At 37.5% G+C, this 21,353-nt stretch overlaps 1 protein-coding gene and 1 long non-coding RNA gene across 2 annotated transcripts in view; one reads left to right on the forward strand and one right to left on the reverse strand.

Annotated features, from left to right (window-relative positions):
• Positions 1-3,009: 3,009 nt before the first annotated feature.
• The window catches only part of LOC134813725 (NECAP-like protein CG9132), a 38,844-nt gene continuing 20,500 nt past the window's right edge, over positions 3,010-21,353 (forward strand). Inside the window, exons 1-3 of the mRNA XM_063821593.1 lie at positions 3,010-3,013; positions 13,459-13,562; positions 17,190-17,290. Of these exons, the coding sequence (XP_063677663.1) occupies positions 13,462-13,562; positions 17,190-17,290 (202 nt within the window). The 5' untranslated portion in view covers positions 3,010-3,013; positions 13,459-13,461. The remainder of the gene's footprint in view (positions 3,014-13,458; positions 13,563-17,189; positions 17,291-21,353) is intronic.
• On the reverse strand, positions 10,326-11,978 carry LOC134814092 (uncharacterized). Its single transcript, XR_010160095.1, has 2 exons — positions 11,276-11,978; positions 10,326-10,906 (listed from the first exon to the last, which is right to left on the reverse strand). It is a non-coding gene; the product is annotated as an uncharacterized LOC134814092 (long non-coding RNA).

Here is a 21,353-nt window from a genome sequence, read left to right on the forward strand (position 1 = left end):
TCACACAATGCTCTGTCAAATGTTGCTTATATACCAAGGATCTACAGGAAATATTTCCTTGTAAGTTTTAGAGGGCGATCTGTGAACAGACAACTACCTCATTCCCAACTATATGCAATAAATTAAAACACACAATTATCAACTCAGCAGTCTTATCAGTAAACATACATAGTATAGGTCAAACATGTACATTTTCATCTCATTATACAAATCACGGAGTAACAGAATAAATGAATTCCAAACGTCATTACGAAATCAAAGCTAGTTCAATACATCTAATTTTAAGCAAAACATATGTATGTATTAAGTCCTACAAAAAATTTGTTCTTCAAAATACGTGGCTTTCTCCTTATCTCATCTTAAAAGTGAAACATGCTAAATACACTTGAAATACATGCACGAGCGGTGATTGTTTCTGTAAGCATGTTAAATTCGGTTATAGTTAACTTTAATATTTTTTACAGAATTAAAATACCTCATATTTTTCAAACACCAAATCGCTGTTTGAATGTGGGACAATTTTGAAAAACTAAACTGAAGTAGTAGCAAAACTGCCCGTTTTGCTCTAAAAACACACTTTTTTGGAAATATTACTGGCGTATCCTCTAAGTTCACCTAATTTTTCCAAATTTTTGTTTCTACTTTAAGTGTTGGCACCAAACGTGAGATTCAGCTATCAGAAGTCTCATACAACCTCATCCCTGCCCCTATAATGGAGTAGATCATGTGTTTTGTTAAAATGTTAAAAGAAAATATTATTGGTAGCAATGAATTGTGCTCTGCCAATTGCAACACTAACAAGAATTTCGCCGCGGTTAAACCATGCACGATAAATTTTCCCTACGATGTACTTATACCATCAATTCTTTTGAGTGAAAAATGTGACTGGAAAAAAGTGCAACATATTTACATACTAGTTTTTTATAAATGAGTAGGATTCGTGCATGGTAAAAATTGACGATTTATTTGACCAATGCAGCGCAGAGCATCAACAATAAATTAATCCAGAAAATTGCGGAAAATAACTTTGCGAAGGAGGTATTTCACTGCAATTAATTAACACATGGCTAGCGTCGCGCACAGCATAACAGACGCTTCCTATACACTTAATTATAGGGGAGTGGTCTATATTGTGAAGGAGCAGACTTTTGTCATCACTGCAGGTCCATCGGGCCACCTCATATATCCAAACCCGATTACTTATTCCCTACGATCTTTTTACCTTCGGCAAGAGTAGGGAAAAAATTTGATTGTGCTCTGCCAATTGCATCACTTCATTTAATTGAATGTATATATACATATATACAGTATATATATATATATATATACTGTTTGACACACTTTTCAACTATTTCTATTTTTAAGCACCAGCCACCAAATGATAGCTGCCTCTGTTGTAAGGGTACCTTGGCCTTCTAAACCAACATGGTTGTGTAGTGTAAACCATAGTATCATACTATACTTTCCTATATTGTACTGTACTCAATGAAACAAGATTTTGTTTCAATGAAACCCACGACCCTCGGCCTGAGGTGGCAATTGGGTTATGACGGACTTAACTGTATGGGTCAACTACTGAAACTGTATTGTTTACTATCTTATTCATTATACTGGACATGAGATGACGAAGTATCTTAAGCAGCACTTTATACCCCCACTTAGAACTTGATTAGTCACGAACAATAGAATCATCAAAAACCAATACAATAAAACATCTTGATCAATAAATGCCTAGCAGCACCAGACAGCAGCCGTGTACCTTTTTCGACTCCGTGGATTCCCTGATGGACTTTTGTTTACTTTTGTTAATAATCGGGCCAACCTTTCTTTCTCGAAACATGTATCCTATTGTATTTCATTTTGTCATACGTTGTATGACCCGCCGCGCACGGAGTGCGCGGCTCCCCCTGTATCGTCAGGACGATAAAGTGAAACGACCGTTGGGGTCGCAACGTGATACAAATTTCATTATAATATTAAGATGTGAAGATATACTAGATATTACTACGAAATAGAGGTATACCAAATTGGCCCTTGATATTAACTATAACCGTGTTGATGGTTTTAAATTTTGTATGTTGTAAGTACTTTAGTTTGTGAAGCGTTTACTCCTCCCCTCAGCAAGACAGTTTAAGTTAGATTGTAGATTAATAATAATAATTGTCAAATGACGTTATATATTATATAACAGTTATAAATGTTCAATAGTTGTAGAGCGATTTCAAGAGTAGTGCCTAGTGGTCCACAGGGGTCCGAAAAAGCCGTACAGGCACTTGGGTCCTTATCCTTGTCCCTAATCTCAATTGGATTCGGTTTACACAAAACATGAACATTTAGACGTACACATTGACACGATATTTATTAGAAAGCAAAAAGTATAAAATAATACGTGCGTGCGCGGCTTGAGCCGCGCCGCATAAGAACGGATGCGTGCAGGGGCTGGAGTACGCTTGTATGTAGATTAATGAAATGTTGCATTGTAAATATTTAGAACTGACAATATATTATGATCTAATAGTAAATTCTACAAAGCTGGCTTTGGATTTAGGTAAGATTATAATTTATTTCAAAAAAACCACGGATAGTTTTAAATTTATTTCTATTTGTCGTATAATCATAAACAATTTAATCCTGTTTTCAAGAATGCGCGGCTTTGGCGGCCAATTATTGATTTATACATTAAATTGAATTTTAAATAGAAATGTGAATATATTAAAATTTAAAACTTTCAAAACGGAGGCTTATAAATATTATTATATTTGATATTATGATTGTAAAATAAAGGATAAAATTTTAAATTTGTTTCACTAAATGCTAAAAATAATTTGTTTCACTAATTTGCCATCATTGAGTAACGAATAGAAAGCACATTTCTTTACGATTTCCACTTATATCACTAAGACCTGTGATAATTTGACACACGCTGTAACCCCTTTTGAGCGCCGGCCGGCCGGCGTGCACGCTTCGCGTGCACGAGAGGTATACAACGTGTAGCAATAGTAAAAATAATTTGTTTCACTAATTTGCCATCATTGAGTAACGAACAGAAAGCACATTTCTTTACGATTTCCACTTATATCACTAAGACCTGTGATAATTTTGTAATGAACTTATTGTGTTATGTCATGAGTCATTAAAAAATAAATAAAAAGATAATCGGAAGAGCGGATGATCACATCAGAAATAAAATTATTAAGACTTTCTTACGTCTAGATATCATTTTTAAAACACGATTGGATATGCGAATCACGAATATTTTAATTGCAAGTAAAGTATTAATCATCACTTATACTACTTAATCGTTAGTAAACAGTTTAATGAACGCCAGAAGTAGCCACAGGATTTTTGCTCCAATTTTGATAAATATATATTTCGGTACTAAAAATTGTCCAAAAATGTAATTTAATGTGAAACAAAATTTAAAAATCTGAAAATTATGCAGGGCACATTTATTTTACCATCAACCATGGGCCTTGACAATTGTTAATGGTCTGGCCCGGCGCGCGCTACTCGATAGCACTTGCCATCGAGAAGAATGAAGAAAGCGTTGCGCGCTACTTCGAAGAAATTTAGACGAGTAACATCCATTGCATCAACCATGGGCCTACCCATAATGCATGCATACTACGTGACAGGCTTGTTTCCCAAACTACTGTAATACAAGCGCAAAAGGGCTTTGTACTACAATTATTTTAAATTTCAAAGTAGTTATATTTGGTTTGCGTATAAAAACGTAAATGTACGTTTGCTATACAAAGCAACGATCTGGAAGGGTTGATGCATAGGTGATTGACGATGTCAACCCATCGAGATCGATGCTCTGCGAAGCAGAGCAACGATCGACGAAACGAAGCAAGAATGCTAGTTTGCGCGGCGCGTCGAAGCGGCGAAGTCCCCCAAATGCATTGTCAATCAAATATACGTGTGTCATTTCAAACTTGGGGTGAAAATTATTGATTTTATTATAGTAGAAATATGATATTTTTAATTTACAACTTAAAATTTTTAAATAATATATTTAAAAATATTTGAACCCACGTGTACATGCCGCGAAAAGTTTGATAGACGTTGAATTATTTAAATTAATGGCATCGTGCACGAAAACATGAACAGATTAAAAAAGGTCTACAACGTGTATCATTGTTGATTGTAGCGCGCGATGCACTATTGTCACGAGTGCACAGCTCCCCCTGTATCATAAAAACGACCGTGGGTGTCAATATTACGAGGTGATACAAATAGAATACAAAGCCGCGCAGCGCGTCAAATAATTCTTTTAGCAACCAAATTCGGTAGATTGTAGATCGGCGAATTGTAGCGCGATGCACTACTGGGTCGCGCGCGCATCAAATAATGCTTCTCGCAACCACAGTGCACAGATCGTATGCAGATCGGCGAAATGCGAAGGATCGACATCGTGATTTAAATCGGCGAAATGCACCATTCCCAGCAAACCTTATGTCACTGGCTGGCCAGTGCACAGTGGTTGTAGGTTTATAACCTACCAGGACGCACGCCGAGTTGGACTGTAAAACATATATTTTACGAGTATCACCCATTAAGCCAATGGCCGTGTTACAGTTATAAGTAGTGCGCCATCGACAGTGAGCCGCGCTTGCCGACTGTAGGATGGTTTTTAAGCGCTAATTTCGGCCAGCACAAAATTCTTGAAACAAATGCGTATTGAGTAACCTTCCCTTGATCCAATTTTCAGAATGATCGAATTCCATGCTTCCAATAAAACTTTACTGCAGCTGGCGGGTTCGCTAGATTAGGTAGTGCGCCATCGACAGTGAGCCGCGCGTGCCGACTGTAGGATGGTTTTTTAGCGCTAATTTCGGCCAGCACAATTTTCTTCACACTAATAGATATTAAGTATTCTTCCCGACCTCCGATTGCAATAAAAATTGGAAAGCTTACTCATAGACTTACAATTCACCTAACCATGTGCTTTTGCGCCACTTCGGGCGCGCTTGTTTCACAAGTCAAGAAAAGCACCTATCCACGAACCCCGATGGGAAGGTTCGTGCGCTCGTGCGCAGTGCTGACAACAGCGTCTATGTAGCGCATGTAGTCTTGGTACTTCTCACTCTAGTATGCAGTAACCACTTTTCAGGTTTCTATAGTACATAGTGACAGTGTATAGGGGTTAATTAGGTATAAACTACAGTACAGCTGTACTTACACCTAAATTCACAAGCATGCAAGCTCAACTGGTCCAATGAGCGGGAAACGGAGGATGGTCAGCCCCCTGTCACCCGATCTTGAGGTGACGTACGACATCTCGTTTACGCAATCAATGTCTGAAAGGCTACACACGTCGCATATGAGGACAAAAGCGCGGGTAATTTTGGCACCACTGTAGAGTGGTGCCAAAATCGTTGGGTGGGTTTATGGCTAGAGCCCTTTTACCGCCGTGAGGCGGGCGCGCGCTACTGCAAGCGCAAGGGCTCTGGATAGAGCAAGACTTACAAGGAAGGTGTCCGAAAAGTTTAAAGCATATCTAACCATCAGACATTATGTTACAGCTAAAAGCAGCGTATTTTACCCCATTTTGATCACTATATCAACTCCGATATCCACCAAATTTTTCGGACAGTTGTGAAAGCCCTATTGGAAGGTCGTTGCCAATTTTCAAAATGATCTCATTCAAGGAACTGAAGATATATCCAAATAATACGACAAAAATCAACGAATTTGGTCAAATTTGGTCAAATTACGCAACTTTTATAGCAAATTTTGCTCCAAAAGCCGCGCACCATCAAATATGGCACCTAGGCGAAACTCACTGATCTTTTCAAAAAGGTACGACAAATTTGGTATTGTGAAATTCTCACAGTCTCTAGAAAACAATGGTACAAAAATTTTTAAAATCCGAGCAGGTTTATTTTTATAATGCACCCCCTAGCTAGATGGAGGTTTGCTCTATACATAACATGATACAGAGCCCTTCATTTTGCAAGTCATTATGCATAATTGAATTACATATATTCGTATGCGAAGCTTGGCTTATTGGACGAGAGCAACTGTTGGCACCGTTTCACTACAAATGGCAGAGTTTGATCAAAAACCTGGTTTCAGCTCCCCCTGTGGAGTGCTCATTGATAACAACTAAATTGTGAATGCTTTTGCGCGTAGTACGCATCGAGAATTTGGCAAAAACGATGTGACTATTTTAAAAAATTGTCACATCGTTGGGTTGATTTAATACAGTTGCAGAAAATTATTCAAACTTTTAGCAAAAAGGGCACATTTTGACCACCTTTTTGGATTTTTACCCGGGGGAAAATTAAGGGATTTGTTTTATTTTTATACCATCATGTGTTGCTGTATTTCAGTGCATCTATCTTCATGCAAATTTTGCTGATATGCCAACGAAATGAACTTTTCTGGCTTATTTTTTGGCCTATTTTGGGCCAAAAATACGTCTAGAAAGGTGTATCTGAAGTCCCTAGCGTATCGAGCAGAAAATGCCCGTTTCCTGCATGCTAGCTAATTCACTTTACAGTCGATTTTCGAGATTTTTCTAAAAGGCCGGGCCTCTAGTTGAATTTTTAAACTAACTTAAATCGATGTATTTTTGGACGCTGATTCAGGATCACCCCCATGACACAAGTAAAGCTGGTTAAAATGCTTCCCTGGCCTGGCGAGATATCGGCGAAAAACTGTCTCGATCACGCAATATGACCAAGTAAGGAAGTTGGTCTAATTTCTCGTTTAAAGGATGATTCTATATTGATGGTTGACTTATCGTACTTTAATGCAGGGCTTTTTGCCATATTGTCGCAGCCTCCGTAATTTATAGAAATCATGACATTATGTAAATTGTAAATCAGCAAATTCACAAGAAATACTGAAAGAGGTAATGGAGCTAAGCTAAGTTTGTATAAGGTTTTGATGGTTGACTTATTGTAGATTTAAATTGGATCGGCAGAAAGTTTTCTTGAGCAGCCGAATCTGTAAGGTTGTTTACTTTCCCACTGGTGAAAAACTTAATTATTATATTAAATCTATTTTTCAGTAAAATATTTAAAAACATTGAATGCAAAATTTTAAAAGTTACAAAAATCACAATCATATTGTGTTCTAAAGAATCCCTGAATATGGAGCAATAATTAAAATGGAGAGAAATAAACAAAAATTATGGACAAGAAGAACCAGAATTTTTAAAAATTATAAAAAGTTAGTGATCATAGCAAATTAGCAATAATAAGATCCGACAGGTTTATGTAAGAGTAATTATAAACTATAGTTTGCGCTTATTTTATTTAAAAATTAAGTTAAGATTCTTCATAACCATTCCAGATATCAAAATTAGACATTGCTTTTTGAAATTTCGTACATTGTGCTACACGTCTCTTTAAATATGGTATTCTAGTTTCTCTAACTATTTTTTCTAACAATGTTCTGGGTCAACGTATCACAATCAAACTGGTGTTTGTTGACTCCCTTCATTCACGTTTCCAGTGTTCGCTCCTGTGCTTGCTGTATTACTCGCCCTTCCTCCTGAAAAAAGAAACTGTACAAAAACCTCATTGTCGTGGTAAAATATCCGTAGCTATTCAATTAAAAACCCGCTGTCAGGACAATAAGGTTGATAAATAAATATCCATAGTATTAATATTCATACATTAATTTTGTATTACCATGACTTGTAGAAGTTGTAACGTTGATAGTGTACTGATAAGACATCTGCATTTTCAACCAGATAAATGATCTGAAGCTAGACACGGTCAGACTATAGATGTAGAAGTTGCTGATGTTTAAAGACAGGAGCGAGAAAGTAACTCTAGAAAACGTGGTGTGGAATGTACTCTTGCTCTTGTCATCTACACTAACGATAGATTCCCCAACACGGTAAGCGACGTATGGTAGTAGAGACAAGCAGAAGACTGTGGCTGTAAGGACTGTTGTCACGATCCCCTGCCACTTTAAACTTTCTCTTCTCCTGGAAACGACTTTTCTGGCTTCAATCAGCAAACAAAGGGTGGTTAATACAACCAGGCATATTGGAATAAAAGCGAATAGCACTGCCAAAAAAGGCCTCAGATAGTGCCAAACCTCTGATGAGAAACCATATTCGCATTGATAGCCCCTATACGAAAAGAAAACATCATCTTTATCTACAAGAAGGAGTGTCCCAGGTAAGATGAAAGCTGCCAACCAGCATGCCAAGCAGATCAAGTGTGCTTTCTTCGAAGTGGTTGTTCCAAATCTGAAGGGATATTTCAAGAGGAGCAGCTTGCTGGTTGTCATGGCACAGATGAGGAACACACTCGTAAGGTTTGAATAGTACCATGTATAGGATAACAAGTAGCAGAAGAAATTTCCTAGCACCCACTTATCAGAGATGATAGAGACCATCCTTGGGAGAACGTAGGTAGCAGATACAATCAGGTCACAGAATGCCATGTGCTGGATGACGACAACGATGACTCGGTGAAGTTTAAAGGCCTTGTACTTTATGGATCCTATGAGAATGGTTGTGTCTCCTATTAAAGATGAGGCAATGACGAATAGATAGTATCCGGCCCAAGTGTATCTTATAGCATCATTTTGAATACCATAAGCAGTCTTATTACTGTAATCATCATAATATTGGGTTGTTGGCATGATAAAGTATTTGCGAAAATGGACAACTATTGCATGAGCGACAAGAACGGAAATGAGCTATACATTTTGTGATTAATCCCATTTCTTATATCTTGAGGGGACATGGAGCAGTTTTGCTACTCAATTTAAAAATTCAGAGGTTCCCTAGAGGCCTTCCTACAATTGAGTCCAGTTCTCACGGTTTCTCTTTCTTTCATAATTACCATTATCCTATTTGATCTTCCACTTGCACTTGAGGTTATCCATTTCTTATATCTTAAGGGGACATGGAGTAATTTTGATACTCAATTTACAGATTTAGAGTTAGCCTTTTTGTAGGCTGGTCAAAAGGAAAAGGCAGGGCTTTTTGCCATGCTGCAGCCTCCTTAATCTAGAGACATCATTATTGTCAGTTTCGCAAACCGCACCAAACAACCAATTGTGCTAAGGAGCTGGATCTGACCGGAGTGATATAGACCATAATTATTACTCACGTATTGTCTTAGCTCATCTTTCTGTTACACAACAAACAAATTCACAAGAAATAATGAAATATGTAATGATATGAAGGTAATGATATGAACGTGGGCAGTGAATCTGAAGGATGATTTATTGTAGTTATATGTTTCAGATTGGAGCGTCAGAATGTTTTCTTCTGTAGCGAAATTTGTAAAGTTGTTTACTTTTCCACTGTTGGAAAACTAAATTATAAATCTTTAGTTTATGTACTATGCTTCATTTTATGGGTAATTTCGAATTTATTATAAAATTATTGTTATTTATTTTAAATTTAATTATTATAAATTGTGTCTAAGTTTGATACCAGTTAGACCCCAGCTAGAGGGCAGGTAACGCATCACAAAATGGAGAGAGATGGAGTCTTTGTTCTAGCTAAACGACACTTTCTGAGTATGTGAGGTAGGTAACAGAACTTGATGATTTATTTGGTAATTGTTGGGTCTTTATAGTTGGACCTTCTCTTGTCTTGCCACCAACAAATCATCTGATCTCATTAATGCTTGCCCTGCCAATGACAAGCTATGAATTGGCAGGGCCAGCCTGATTCTGTTAACTATTTTGTGTATGACATGATGCTGTTGTAAAACAATTTCATTATGAACTATGGGTTTACAAAGATTTGTCTTGTCTCGTGAGTTCACTGAACTATCTTAAATTGAACACTTGAACAAGATTATTCAGAAATAGATTATATATGTGCTCCTAAACTTCTGTCCTGTCTAAGATATATGTCATTGTGCAAGAACTCAACTTGTATTTTACTGCGGTCTGTCTGCAGTATGTATCGTTTAGCTAGAACAAAGACACTATCTTGTATTGCAAAACGTGAGAGGTCTGAGGTGCTAGCTAGAAGGCACATACTGCAGAACAATATGTCCTAGCTAGACGGCACGTAACGCATCTCGTAATTGATTACATGACGCGCTATGTGCCGTCCAGCTCTAGCTGGGTTCTAATGTTGTAGACTTAGTCTTATTTCAAGACCTCAATACCATCCCATATAAAAGGGATGACTGTGCATTGCAGATTCATAACCGTGATCTATTGCTTGTTAACAGATCTTGAATATGGATCAGTCTAATCTTGTTTTGGAACAAGATAGTTCTATGCAACAGAGGAATGGAATTTGTTCTATGCAATTATTATTGTCATTGAGCTGAGCGGTAAATTGTGATTATTTCAATAATCTAGAAAGAGTGAATAAGAAAACACTATTGAATTCAAACATGTGCATTTATTACTTCTCAATAAAAGGTACAACCATAATAATAATGCAATCATTCTGAAACACTTCATTCCACTATGTGTAAACAATAACAAGAAATAGTGTTTTATTAAGCACGAAAAAATTCAAACTTCCATCCTGTGCCTCTTAACTAAATCTTGGTTCATGAAATACCATCTGTCATTAGAAAAATACCAACTGAAATTCCACAAATAATACCACCTTAATATACAACTACAAACCAGGCAAACGATAGCTGTAGATACACGAAATAGCAGAATGTTTGTTTACCGAACATCCTACAGTCAGGTTGGTTGACATTTTCTTCAGAGCCTCAAGCGCAGAACCATAGATAGCGAAGTAACTATCGCAAGACCCACGAAACAAAATGTTGGTTTCATGTGTTTTTGATGATTTCTTCTCGAGTTTCCTCTCGACTATGGCTTGTCTTCTTCTTCTTCGAAAGGACACTAGACTACCTCCGGATTTGCTGTTGTTGGAAGCCCAATCTGTTCCATATTCATCCTCGTGTTTGGATTTTAAACACTTTTCTGTTTCTTCTTGGGTTTCCTGTAAAATGAACATTCGTTTGATTTTGTTATGATACACTTCAAACTAGTTTGGTTCGTGAAGAGTCCATGATAGTCGGGAATATGTTTCATGTCATCATCATATTTTTGTTAGCTGGACAATCCCTTATAAAATATGGACTAAATTTTTTTCATTTTTGTAAGATTAGGGATTGACTTCCAAAGATGTTGCTTACGATAAAAAGTTTGAAGATTGTTTCACACAGAACCTATCTGAGAAGAAATGACTAGTATTCTAAATTTCTTAAAATACTGTTAAATTTAGCACTAATAAAAACAATGTAAACTCACAGGGTCAATAGTTAAAATACTGTTAAATTTAGCACTAATAAAAACAATGTAAACTCACAGGGTCAATAGACTCGGGTCTTGTCGCCGTCAGGAGCAGTGCAACTAGTGACACAAAGAACAACATCTCCAATCTACTAAAGGAGAATTAGTGCCGCAACATTCAACAATGAGCTCTGTAATTTAGTGGTCCTAGTTTTATTTATAATAGCAATCTTGAGACTGAGCAATTATCTTTCACCTTGACAAAGTATACCAAGACTAAGCAAAACGTGAAACAATCAACCAATGATCATTCGAGTTGACTTGTCATATTGCAACCCCCTTCTAAGCTGTTCTTGAGGGACACAATTACAATTAGTACCGAGTTAACAATGAGCTGAGATGGAACGCCACTCTTTATATATATCATGTATCATAATTAGATTGGGGAGGGGGGCCGTCACAATTATTGCTTAATCTAACCCCAATTAGCTATTAGCGTGACGTGCCTAAATGTCTCAAGTATATGAGGTCCAACCTTCTCGACACGTCATACTTACTTCAGGTACCAAAACAGTTGCATCATTTCGCGTGCAATTAACAGTAGGGTATACAGAGTGGAGAAGCACTGACCTAGTCATGGATGACAGGAACCAGTGGTGCTCAAGTAACAAGTGAGGGACTGTTGTTATAACTTTTCCTTATCATCACGAGGAATGTTCTAGAGAACTCTAGAGATTACACTTTACAGAGTGGGACAGCCTCAGTTTACTCAGCCAAATTAGCTGGCTGATTATTTAGATTGTTTGAATCCTTATACCATGCCAGGGACAATAAATGTTCATGACAGTCTTACCTCACGTACCTATCACCTCAGTGACGACATGGTCATAACAACCGGGAATATTCTCGTTGATTATGATGAATATTTCTTATTTTTTCAAGACGACGATAATATTCGAATAACATATCTCCGACAGAATTCTATCTATAACAAATAAATGCAAGACAAAAATGATAAACTCCTGTCACAAAACTCGACAACCACGAGATTATCATTTAGACGGTTTCGATAGGGGCAAACAATAAATACAAGCATTTAGCAGATACTTTCCTAAGCATGTGAGATAAGGAGTAAGATTAATTTAAGTATGCAATTTAACAAGTTTTAAGAAGGTGACTTACAGCTAAATTTACCGATTACAATCCCTTTTTTAGTTTGAAATGTCATCGATTGTACAAGTTGAAAATTAATGTATGATAAAATATTCTTCGGATCAAATTAATTTTAATTATCTTATATTAACGAATTTATCAATTTTCAATGAAGGTCTCCTTCATAATATATACTGAAGAGTGAAGTGAAGTGAAGTGAAGTGAAGTGCTCATTTCCTTCAATAAACTTTGAGCTACAATGTTGCGATGTATTGCATTGATTTCCTTAGTTATGATCAGAAAAGGCTCTTCACTAACTTGCACTAACTTTGCAGACAAAACAACGCCAGCGCCGATAAGATTAACTACATGCGTTTGGGTATAAATAAATATAGTAAATAAATTCTCACGTCTATTGCACTCTTCGAACGAGAGATCAGTTCTCAAAGAAAACTTACGATAGACTCAGATTGAAAATATAATACTCACTCGATAGTATATTGTTCTATAGTTCCATTGATATTCATTTTAGACCGAAATAGTTTATATTTCTTTGTCTTACTACTCGGCTATTATGAAAAGAAGTGAGACAGAAGAAAAACCGACTGCCCGTAAAATTTCATTTATTAATCCAAATTCAGGATTGGTAACGAATTGTTAGCCTAATCATGTGCAGACGAAAATTGATCGAATTACGAAGCCTGTTCTGATGAGGTTTGATCAATTATCAGATAAAATTGATCAATCTTTAGAATATAAAAATTATCCAAATTCAATTTATCAAACCACTTGTAACTGACGGTCATTGATTTAACAATTTCGATTTTTATACTTCTCATCCATTAAAACATACTCAAACAACATTTCAAAACAACCTGGAACCACATATTATAATATTTAACCAAACCACACCAAAATGTAATCACAATGTGTCACAATGTGTAACAATGTGTAACAATGTGTAACAATGTGTAACAATGTGTAACAATGTGTAACAATGTGTAACAATGTGTAACAGTGTTTACCAATGTGTAACAATGTGTAACAATGTGTAACAATGTGTAACAATGTGTAACAATGTGTAACTAACCCTGCCTCCCTCTACCTAGCATGAGTTCCAACTTACCAGATGACTACGAGAGGATACTGCTGGTGAAACCTGTGGTGTCTGTTTACAAGATCCCTGCACGTGGAGCTAATCGCGGAGTCAGGTCTGTTAATTAATAATTAATTAATAATTAACGTGTATTGTTTGTCTTCTGATGGGGAGGCATATTACTATGACACGTGACAGGAATGAACCAATCAGCTTCCACTGTTAACCAATTAAACCCCAGAGTAACTGTCACGTGTTAAAAAATATGTCTCACCTCCCCAACACCTCCACATTAATTGTTTGTCTTGTGTTAGGTTTCATCGCTCTTCTTGTTTGTATTATAATACGACACACATAAGTTATGATCCGATTTGCTGCATCCTTTACATCTTCTATAGTTTCGGGGGGGGGGGGGGGGGGGGGGGGGGGGGGGGGTAATGACTTGGGGAATTACGTCAACGATTTTACCCCGAGTCCCCATGATTTTTAGTCCCCATTAGTCCCCAAAAGTCTCCATTAGTCCCCATTTAGATGATTTTTAGTCCCCATTAGTCCCCAAAAGTCTCCATTAGTCCCCATTTAGATTTATCCTACTCTTATCTTGGACAAAACATCTCGATCGTATCGTTATTAAACTAACTTGAAAACCATAAATAACTGTCAAAAATTCTGGGGACTTATGGGGACAAATGGTGAATTACGTCAACGAGTTGACCTCTAGTCCCCACGATTTTTAGTCCCCATTAGTCCCCAAAAGTCTCCATTAGTCATTACCCCCCCCCCCCCCCCCCCCCCCCCCCCCCCCCCATAGTTTCTTATAAACAATACGACAACAACACGTGACAGCAACACGTGACAACAACACGTGACAACAACACGTGACAATACAACAAATAAGGCCCTAATGGGGGCTTGATAGGTTATTTTAGAGGCTACATTCGAACGCTCTATACCGGCCACCGGCTTTACTATAAATAATGCACTCTTCGTTTCCCCTTAGGTATATAGATATTATATATAGATCATTTGGTGATTTATTGTACTCCGGAACCTTCCTGCTTTTATGAAGATTACATTTATTGAGGAAACTAGGGTTTGCATTATCGGTCCAAAATTTTTTATCGCCGATAACCGATAATAATTTTTCAATTATCGGCGATAACGATAATTATCGGCGATAAAATTTGGTCAGAACAATTAGCTTATTTTCCATCGATTCAGTGGCTTAATTAATCATACGTTCATGATTTATAACTTCCGTGATTGAGGGGCATGAATTCCCGAGATATCGTACACAAATTGTTTCGTTTGTTTGAAAGACCACGTGGGCCACCCATAAGGGCTTTGAAACCGGTTTATTTAATACAATATAATATAAACGTAAACTGCAATAATATCATAAAATTCCTGTCGATCCTAACTCAAATAATATAAACTGTTGTTAAAACAATAATACCACGTGTCACATTATTAAAATATATGATATAATTGTATATAATTGTAAACGCGTAATTTCAAAATAGTCAATTAATCGAAAGTGAAGTGGTAATAACAATCTCCCCCTATGACTCCATGATGGATATTAATCGTCATATATCTCCGGCAATTAAGGCCACTCCATTCGTCGAAAGTAAGAGAAAACCGAACTCCGTCTTTTTTCAACTTAACTAAATCCTGTTTAACTTCATCTTTAGCAGCTTCGTAGAATTCAGATACTTTACCACGAATAGTGTTAGGAGAGCTATGAGCGACAAGTTTCTTCTCCCGCATGGCATCTCTGATGAAACTGCTGGTTGCAATTTGATTAAAAGAAAGTCTGTCCACAGCCGCTAAACGGCTATACATTTCGGCTTGAGTTTTCTTTTCGATGTAAGATACTATTAGGGACTAATTTTTTTGGTCGCTTGACTTTGGGGGATGCCGAAGATTTATCATTATTAGCAGCTGCATTTTCTATACCGTGTTTAACTCTCAAGTGGTACCAAAGACTAGTGTAAGACCTTTTGGCTGTTGTGCTGAGAAAAGACTTGTCACATTGCATGCAGGCCACGTTGTCCCCCTCTTTTCTGAAATGTTTCCAGATCTCGTTGGTTGACATATCAAGATTAATTAGTTTTCCGAGACACAACAGAAAACAGATAACAACTGATACGTGTAACGTAATCAATCAACGATATAAGCAAATGAGCGACCCAGGCAAGTTAATCATCGGCATTTCTCAGGGGAGGGGCGTGGAGTGTGGACTGTGCAGGAGTGTATTGTGTTGTTATGGTGTGTACTGTGTCGGGTTCAAATTATTACCTTATACGGTTGTAACTGAATTGATAGCTTGAAGTGAACAGCTTATCTGTAATAGGGTGGGGCGAAACTACGGGATACTTATTACAGATTTACCGTTTAAACTTTAATTCCGTTGGATTCAAATATGCAACTATCCCATGAAATATGAATACTTTTACATAGTACATACCTTGTTTCACCAATATCTTATGATCAATCTAGTGAAAATGGGAGGTAAGAATCTGCGAGTTAGCTGTAAAGTCTCTAAAATTCCGAAATTATTTTTGAAAAGAAATTTCTGAAATTATCGGTTTATCGGTCAGAAATTATCGCCGATAACCGATAACGATTTTACTACGAATTATCGCCTATAATTTTATCGCCGATATTATCGATTGCAAACCCTAGAGGAAACGATGTAACAGAGTCGATATATTTTAATGTTGCCATGGGGTGACAAGTCCCCATACATCGTGGTCTGGTAGTTTCATTGCGTCCTAATATACATAATGTAGGTGTACAGAGGTTTGACTGTACAACAAATGTCATACACCGAGTTTCCTGACATTTCAATTATACAGGGTGGGCCAAAAGTCAGTGTGCAAACGTTGGGTCTTATACCTCCGCCGTGTTTTATATTTGAGAGCTGTTGCTTTGCAGATGGCATACTGTACTTACTGGTTCGAGGATTCCGTCGTCAAAATTTGAAAATTAGAATATTTTAGACCACGCCCATTCAATATTAAAACACCTATATTGTTTTCTCTGAACATGCTGAACGCCTTATTTTTTCAGAGACGGTAGATTATCAAATGTTGCATATGATCTGAAAACATGAGGCAAAACGGATTAGAAATGACGAAGTAATCAAGCATTTTGTGTATCTCGTTAACAATATTGACTGGGTGATTATGTGACACAGTGACACGACAACTTAATTGGGCACCCTTAACAATTCCCATAATGTTTAACGGGGTAGTTAACGGGGGCACCTTATCACGTGATTAGGTAAACCAATCACCTGATCACACGTAATGAATAAACTCGTTATGCTTCATATCTCGGTCATCTGAGAAGCTACAGTTCTAATTCTTTCAGGACAAACGTAATTCGAATGGCCAAACACAATTCAATAACATTTAGCTTGATCCGACTATCCAAACTATCAAATAAATGTGAAAATGAACCTCCATTTGAAAAAAATGAACGCGAATATTTTTCGAGTTGACAAATTCCTCGAACCAGTGGTGGTACTAAGTCATACCAGAAGGAAGTATTTCAATTGGGCACTCAGTGACTGAGCTATTAAGGCCAACGTTTGCACACTGACTTTTGGCCCACCCTGTATATCTAGAATTACCCTTATAGAAGGTCTTACAAATAGATGGGTAGGATGACTGGGGTATTATTATAATTTTAAAATATTATTTTTTATACATTTACATATAACTTTGTTTGGCAGGGCTGCAGACTGGAAGTTAGAGTTCCCAGACTGGAAAGGTAGGATGAGGATTGTAACGTTGGGGGAGAAATGTATTATCAGACTGGAGGATAGTAACAACGGTTAGTTATTTACATTTATTTATTTAGTTAAATCATAAGTTATTTATAAGTTGTTTATAAGTTATTTCATTAATCAAATAAATTGTTTATAAACTTATTTATCAACTTATTTATCAACTTATTTGTATTATTAATAAATACAAAAAATTTATTTGTATTGTAACTAGGCTAGGTGGCCTAGTGGTTAGAGCATCCGCCTTCTGCGCAGAAGGTTCAGGGTTCGAATCCCAGTGTCACTTAGTCTAGGGAGTAGCTAAGGATCCATTGGATCTATGTGATCTCCTCGGTCGACTCAGCCGAATGATAGGAAACTTAATTGAGGGTTAAATGAGGAGGGGTACCTGTTAAAAGTTCAAGAAACTTCCTAGGATACCCCTTCAGTGAATACTGTAAACATAGTGCTATTAACTATTAACTATATTAACTTATGAATTTATTTACGAAAAGCTGAGTCTCCGTTTAGTTGGAACTGTGCTATATATTTAAAGGTCAAATTTTTAAATTTATGAAACTTTGTTTCTTGATATTTAACGAATATTTGGTACTTTAAAGTTTCAAGCTGTGGATGTGCACTGTGTAGGCACATCACGCATGATACATATAATGCAGACACGACCCATATTTACACTACGCCCTAATTTCAAAATGTATCTACAGACGGACTTCGATTCCTTGAAAATAGACAAATGTATTAATACTATTAAATATATCACAATTGAACGTTGTAGATGATTAATACTTTGAGGAAAAGGTTCTACAGAATCAAAGGATAACTACACCCTACATTAAGATCATACCGTACCTTGTTAGACCCGTCCTGAATAATAATTATCGTTCAAAACTGCAGTCTCAAAATAATTCTACAACCACTGAATTCTCAGCTTGTATATATTTTGACTACTTCAATTCAATATTAACTCAATAATTAACTTAATTAATATTAACTCGCCGCCACCAAGGCTCATGAATAAACCACCTTTGTCGTATGTCCTCCAAAACGCAGGTCCTCAACCTCACCCCTCCCTCAGTCTCATCCTCCAATGTAACACACCTGTTAGTTGTAGTGTGCGTGATCTGTGCTGTGGTTACGTTGTATGCAAACATCTGGGTTGAATAGGGCTTTCTTTCTGTTAGAGATTGTTCATGACAAATGTATGCGATTATTTCTGAGTCGCTGTTCGTGTCTGGGGCATCTAAGCAGTATTTAGCCCCCACTCCGACGTGTATTGCACCGTTTTTAGAGAAACTCAATAAGTGTGTATCAAAAAAGTAGACATTTTCTTTTCTGCATGATGGCTCCGTACCTAGTTTACTTCTGACCACAGACAGACAGAATCTCTGAAGATACACTGATTGAATTTCGCCCACGTGCACATAACCGGGGGTATCATAAAACTTGTAATGGTGACTTGAATGAACATTTTTCAAATACCAATTATAGTCTCTGGGACACTTAGAGTATTCAAACGTCTGCTGCATTACTTGAGCTAATTTGAAAACAGGACCAAACGAAGCTTTGTCCAAGTAGATTGTATTGAGAAAGAACCTCTGCTCTGCAGGATCCTTGATAAAGTTCGTTATTTCTGCTAAACTCTCACCCTTGAGTCGGTTCATGAGATCGTTCGATTCTTTCGTGTATCTTTGAAGGGAAATGTCATTACCATTTGTATGAAGAACCTGAGAACAGGGGGGTACCCAAAGTCCATCACCACACAACCACACTCTCAGTGCTAACCTGTTATTTTCAATACCCCACGAAGTACTTACTATTGAGGCAGGATACAAGTCTACAAGAGTAGTTTTATACGCTGCAAGTGCACCTCCAGCTAAGGACGAAACAAGATATGGTTCGGTTACATTATCTTCCGGCGGTCCTGCAATGTAGAATTGCATATTTTCAAAGCCACCGGCCATTTGCATCCCATATGGCTGCACATTATTCATTCTTAGCTCTTCATAATCTTTTTCTCCCATCATGTGGACTAATGGGATTGCCACAGCTGCTGATTTATGTTTTAAAATGTCTAGCAGTGGTTGCAGCCATATTTCTGAGACCTCCATGTGACTGTCCAAGATAGCTATAACGTCACCTGTAGCCGCACGTATTCCTGCATAGCGTGCGTTAGCTATACCTACACTAACGTTGTTCCTAATCATACGCACGGGAATACCAAAAACCCTACAATATTCCAGTATCTCTAGACTGTCATCTTTATCACTACCATCATCTATCAACAGTATCTCATGCAGCAAATCAGATGGGGTCCTCTCAATGATGGTCGTTAAGGCTCGATACAGAAGCAGCAACAACTCGTTTTTGTAAGTAATCAGCACAGTGACACGTTCCGAGTAGGCCCTGTCTAAATAGTCCAGACATTTGATATTCGGAGGGGGTTTACTAGCTGGAAGTAGACCATGTTTTCCACCCCAGTGTAAGGCAATGTCCCTGTGGTAATAGTCCGAGAGAGATTTTAGTTCCTCTGGAGTGAGATTTTCCAACTGTTCAGTGTACTTGAATTCAATTTGACGCATAAGGCGGTACTTCTCTATCTGCATCTGGTTTGTGTCCCGAGGTAGTTGCTTGTGGTAGAATGCAGTACTGAAGTGTGTTACAGGAAGGTGTGTTAGGAAATAACACGTGATCAGAAACAGAAGGAGAATTGTCAGGACTGTTTTTGGTTTATATCTCACTGTCACTCTCATGACCTTATCTGGACCCTGATAAAATGTGCTAATATTAATGCCTTGTTTTAAACATTAATTATTATTTAATCTTAAAACCTTCAAAGTGTTTTGATACTGGTAGTCTCTGGCTGCAAAGCAAAAGCAAAAGCTGCAGAATTACGATACTCAAGATGACTCCCAAAAATATTTACTCTTAATCGAAAAAAAAACGAGTTTTAGTAACTATAAAAATATAGAAGTAAGCTATTTACTGCTCTTAAAAAGAAGCCCTTTTTACACTGCTAGATAGGTATAATGTGTTATACTGTAAACTGTTAGATAGATATATATGTGTGACCAAAGGAAGTGTAATCACACTAGTTTCTAGTTCTTCAACTTAGATGATTATTCTTCAATCAAGTGATTAAAAAGTTATCGCACCCTCATGGAAACTCAATACAAAGGATCAGAATCCCGAAATCTGCAATACCATGATCTTCTTACAACGTTACAACATGAAACAATGCAAATTGGTGAGGTAAAGTAGATGATAATAAGATAGTGCTGCTAGTGTGATTAGTAATCACCCTAGCAGCACCTGTAATCACCCTAGCAGCACCTGTAATCACCCTAGCAGCACCTGTAATTACCCTAGCAGCACCTGTAATCGCCCTAGCAGCACCTGTAATCACCCTAGCAGCACCTGTAATCACCCTAGCAGCACCTGTAATCACCCTAGCAGCACATGTAATCACCCTAGCAGCACCTGTAATTACCCTAGCAGCACCTGTAATCACCCTAGCAGCACCTGTAATCACCCTAGCAGCACCTGTAATCACCCTAGCAGCACCTGTAATCACCCTAGCAGCACCTGTAATCACCCTAGCAGCACCTGTAATCACCCTAGCAGCACCTGTAATTACGGAAAGGAGAAGATAAAGTCTGGCTTACATGACATTATTATATCCAGAACAATCTAAAAGCTCACCAAATAAATAATGAGCTTCAGATGATCTAACTCATGTAACAAGTCAAACAAACAGGGTGGTGACTACTGACAAACAAACAGGGTGGTGACTGGTCTCACTAAAACAAACAGGGTGGTGACTACTGACAAACAAACAGGGTGGTGACTGGTCTCACTAAAACAAACAGGATGGTGACTGGTCTAACTAAAACAAACAGGGTGGTGACTGGTCTAACTAAAACAAACAGGGTGGTGACTGGTCTCACTAAAACAAACAGGGTGTTGACTGGTCTCACTAAAACAAACAGGCTGGTGACTGGTCTCATTAAAACAAACAGGGTGGTGACTGGTCTCACTAAAAACAAACAGGGTGGTGACTAGTCGCACTAAAACAAACAGGCTGGTGACTGGTCTCATTGAAACAAACAGGGT

Source organism: Bolinopsis microptera, chromosome 4 (genome assembly GCF_026151205.1).
Source record: "Bolinopsis microptera isolate Bmic1 chromosome 4, MBARI_Bmic_1.0, whole genome shotgun sequence".
In the NCBI taxonomy this organism is placed as follows: Eukaryota; Metazoa; Ctenophora; class Tentaculata; order Lobata; family Bolinopsidae; genus Bolinopsis; species Bolinopsis microptera.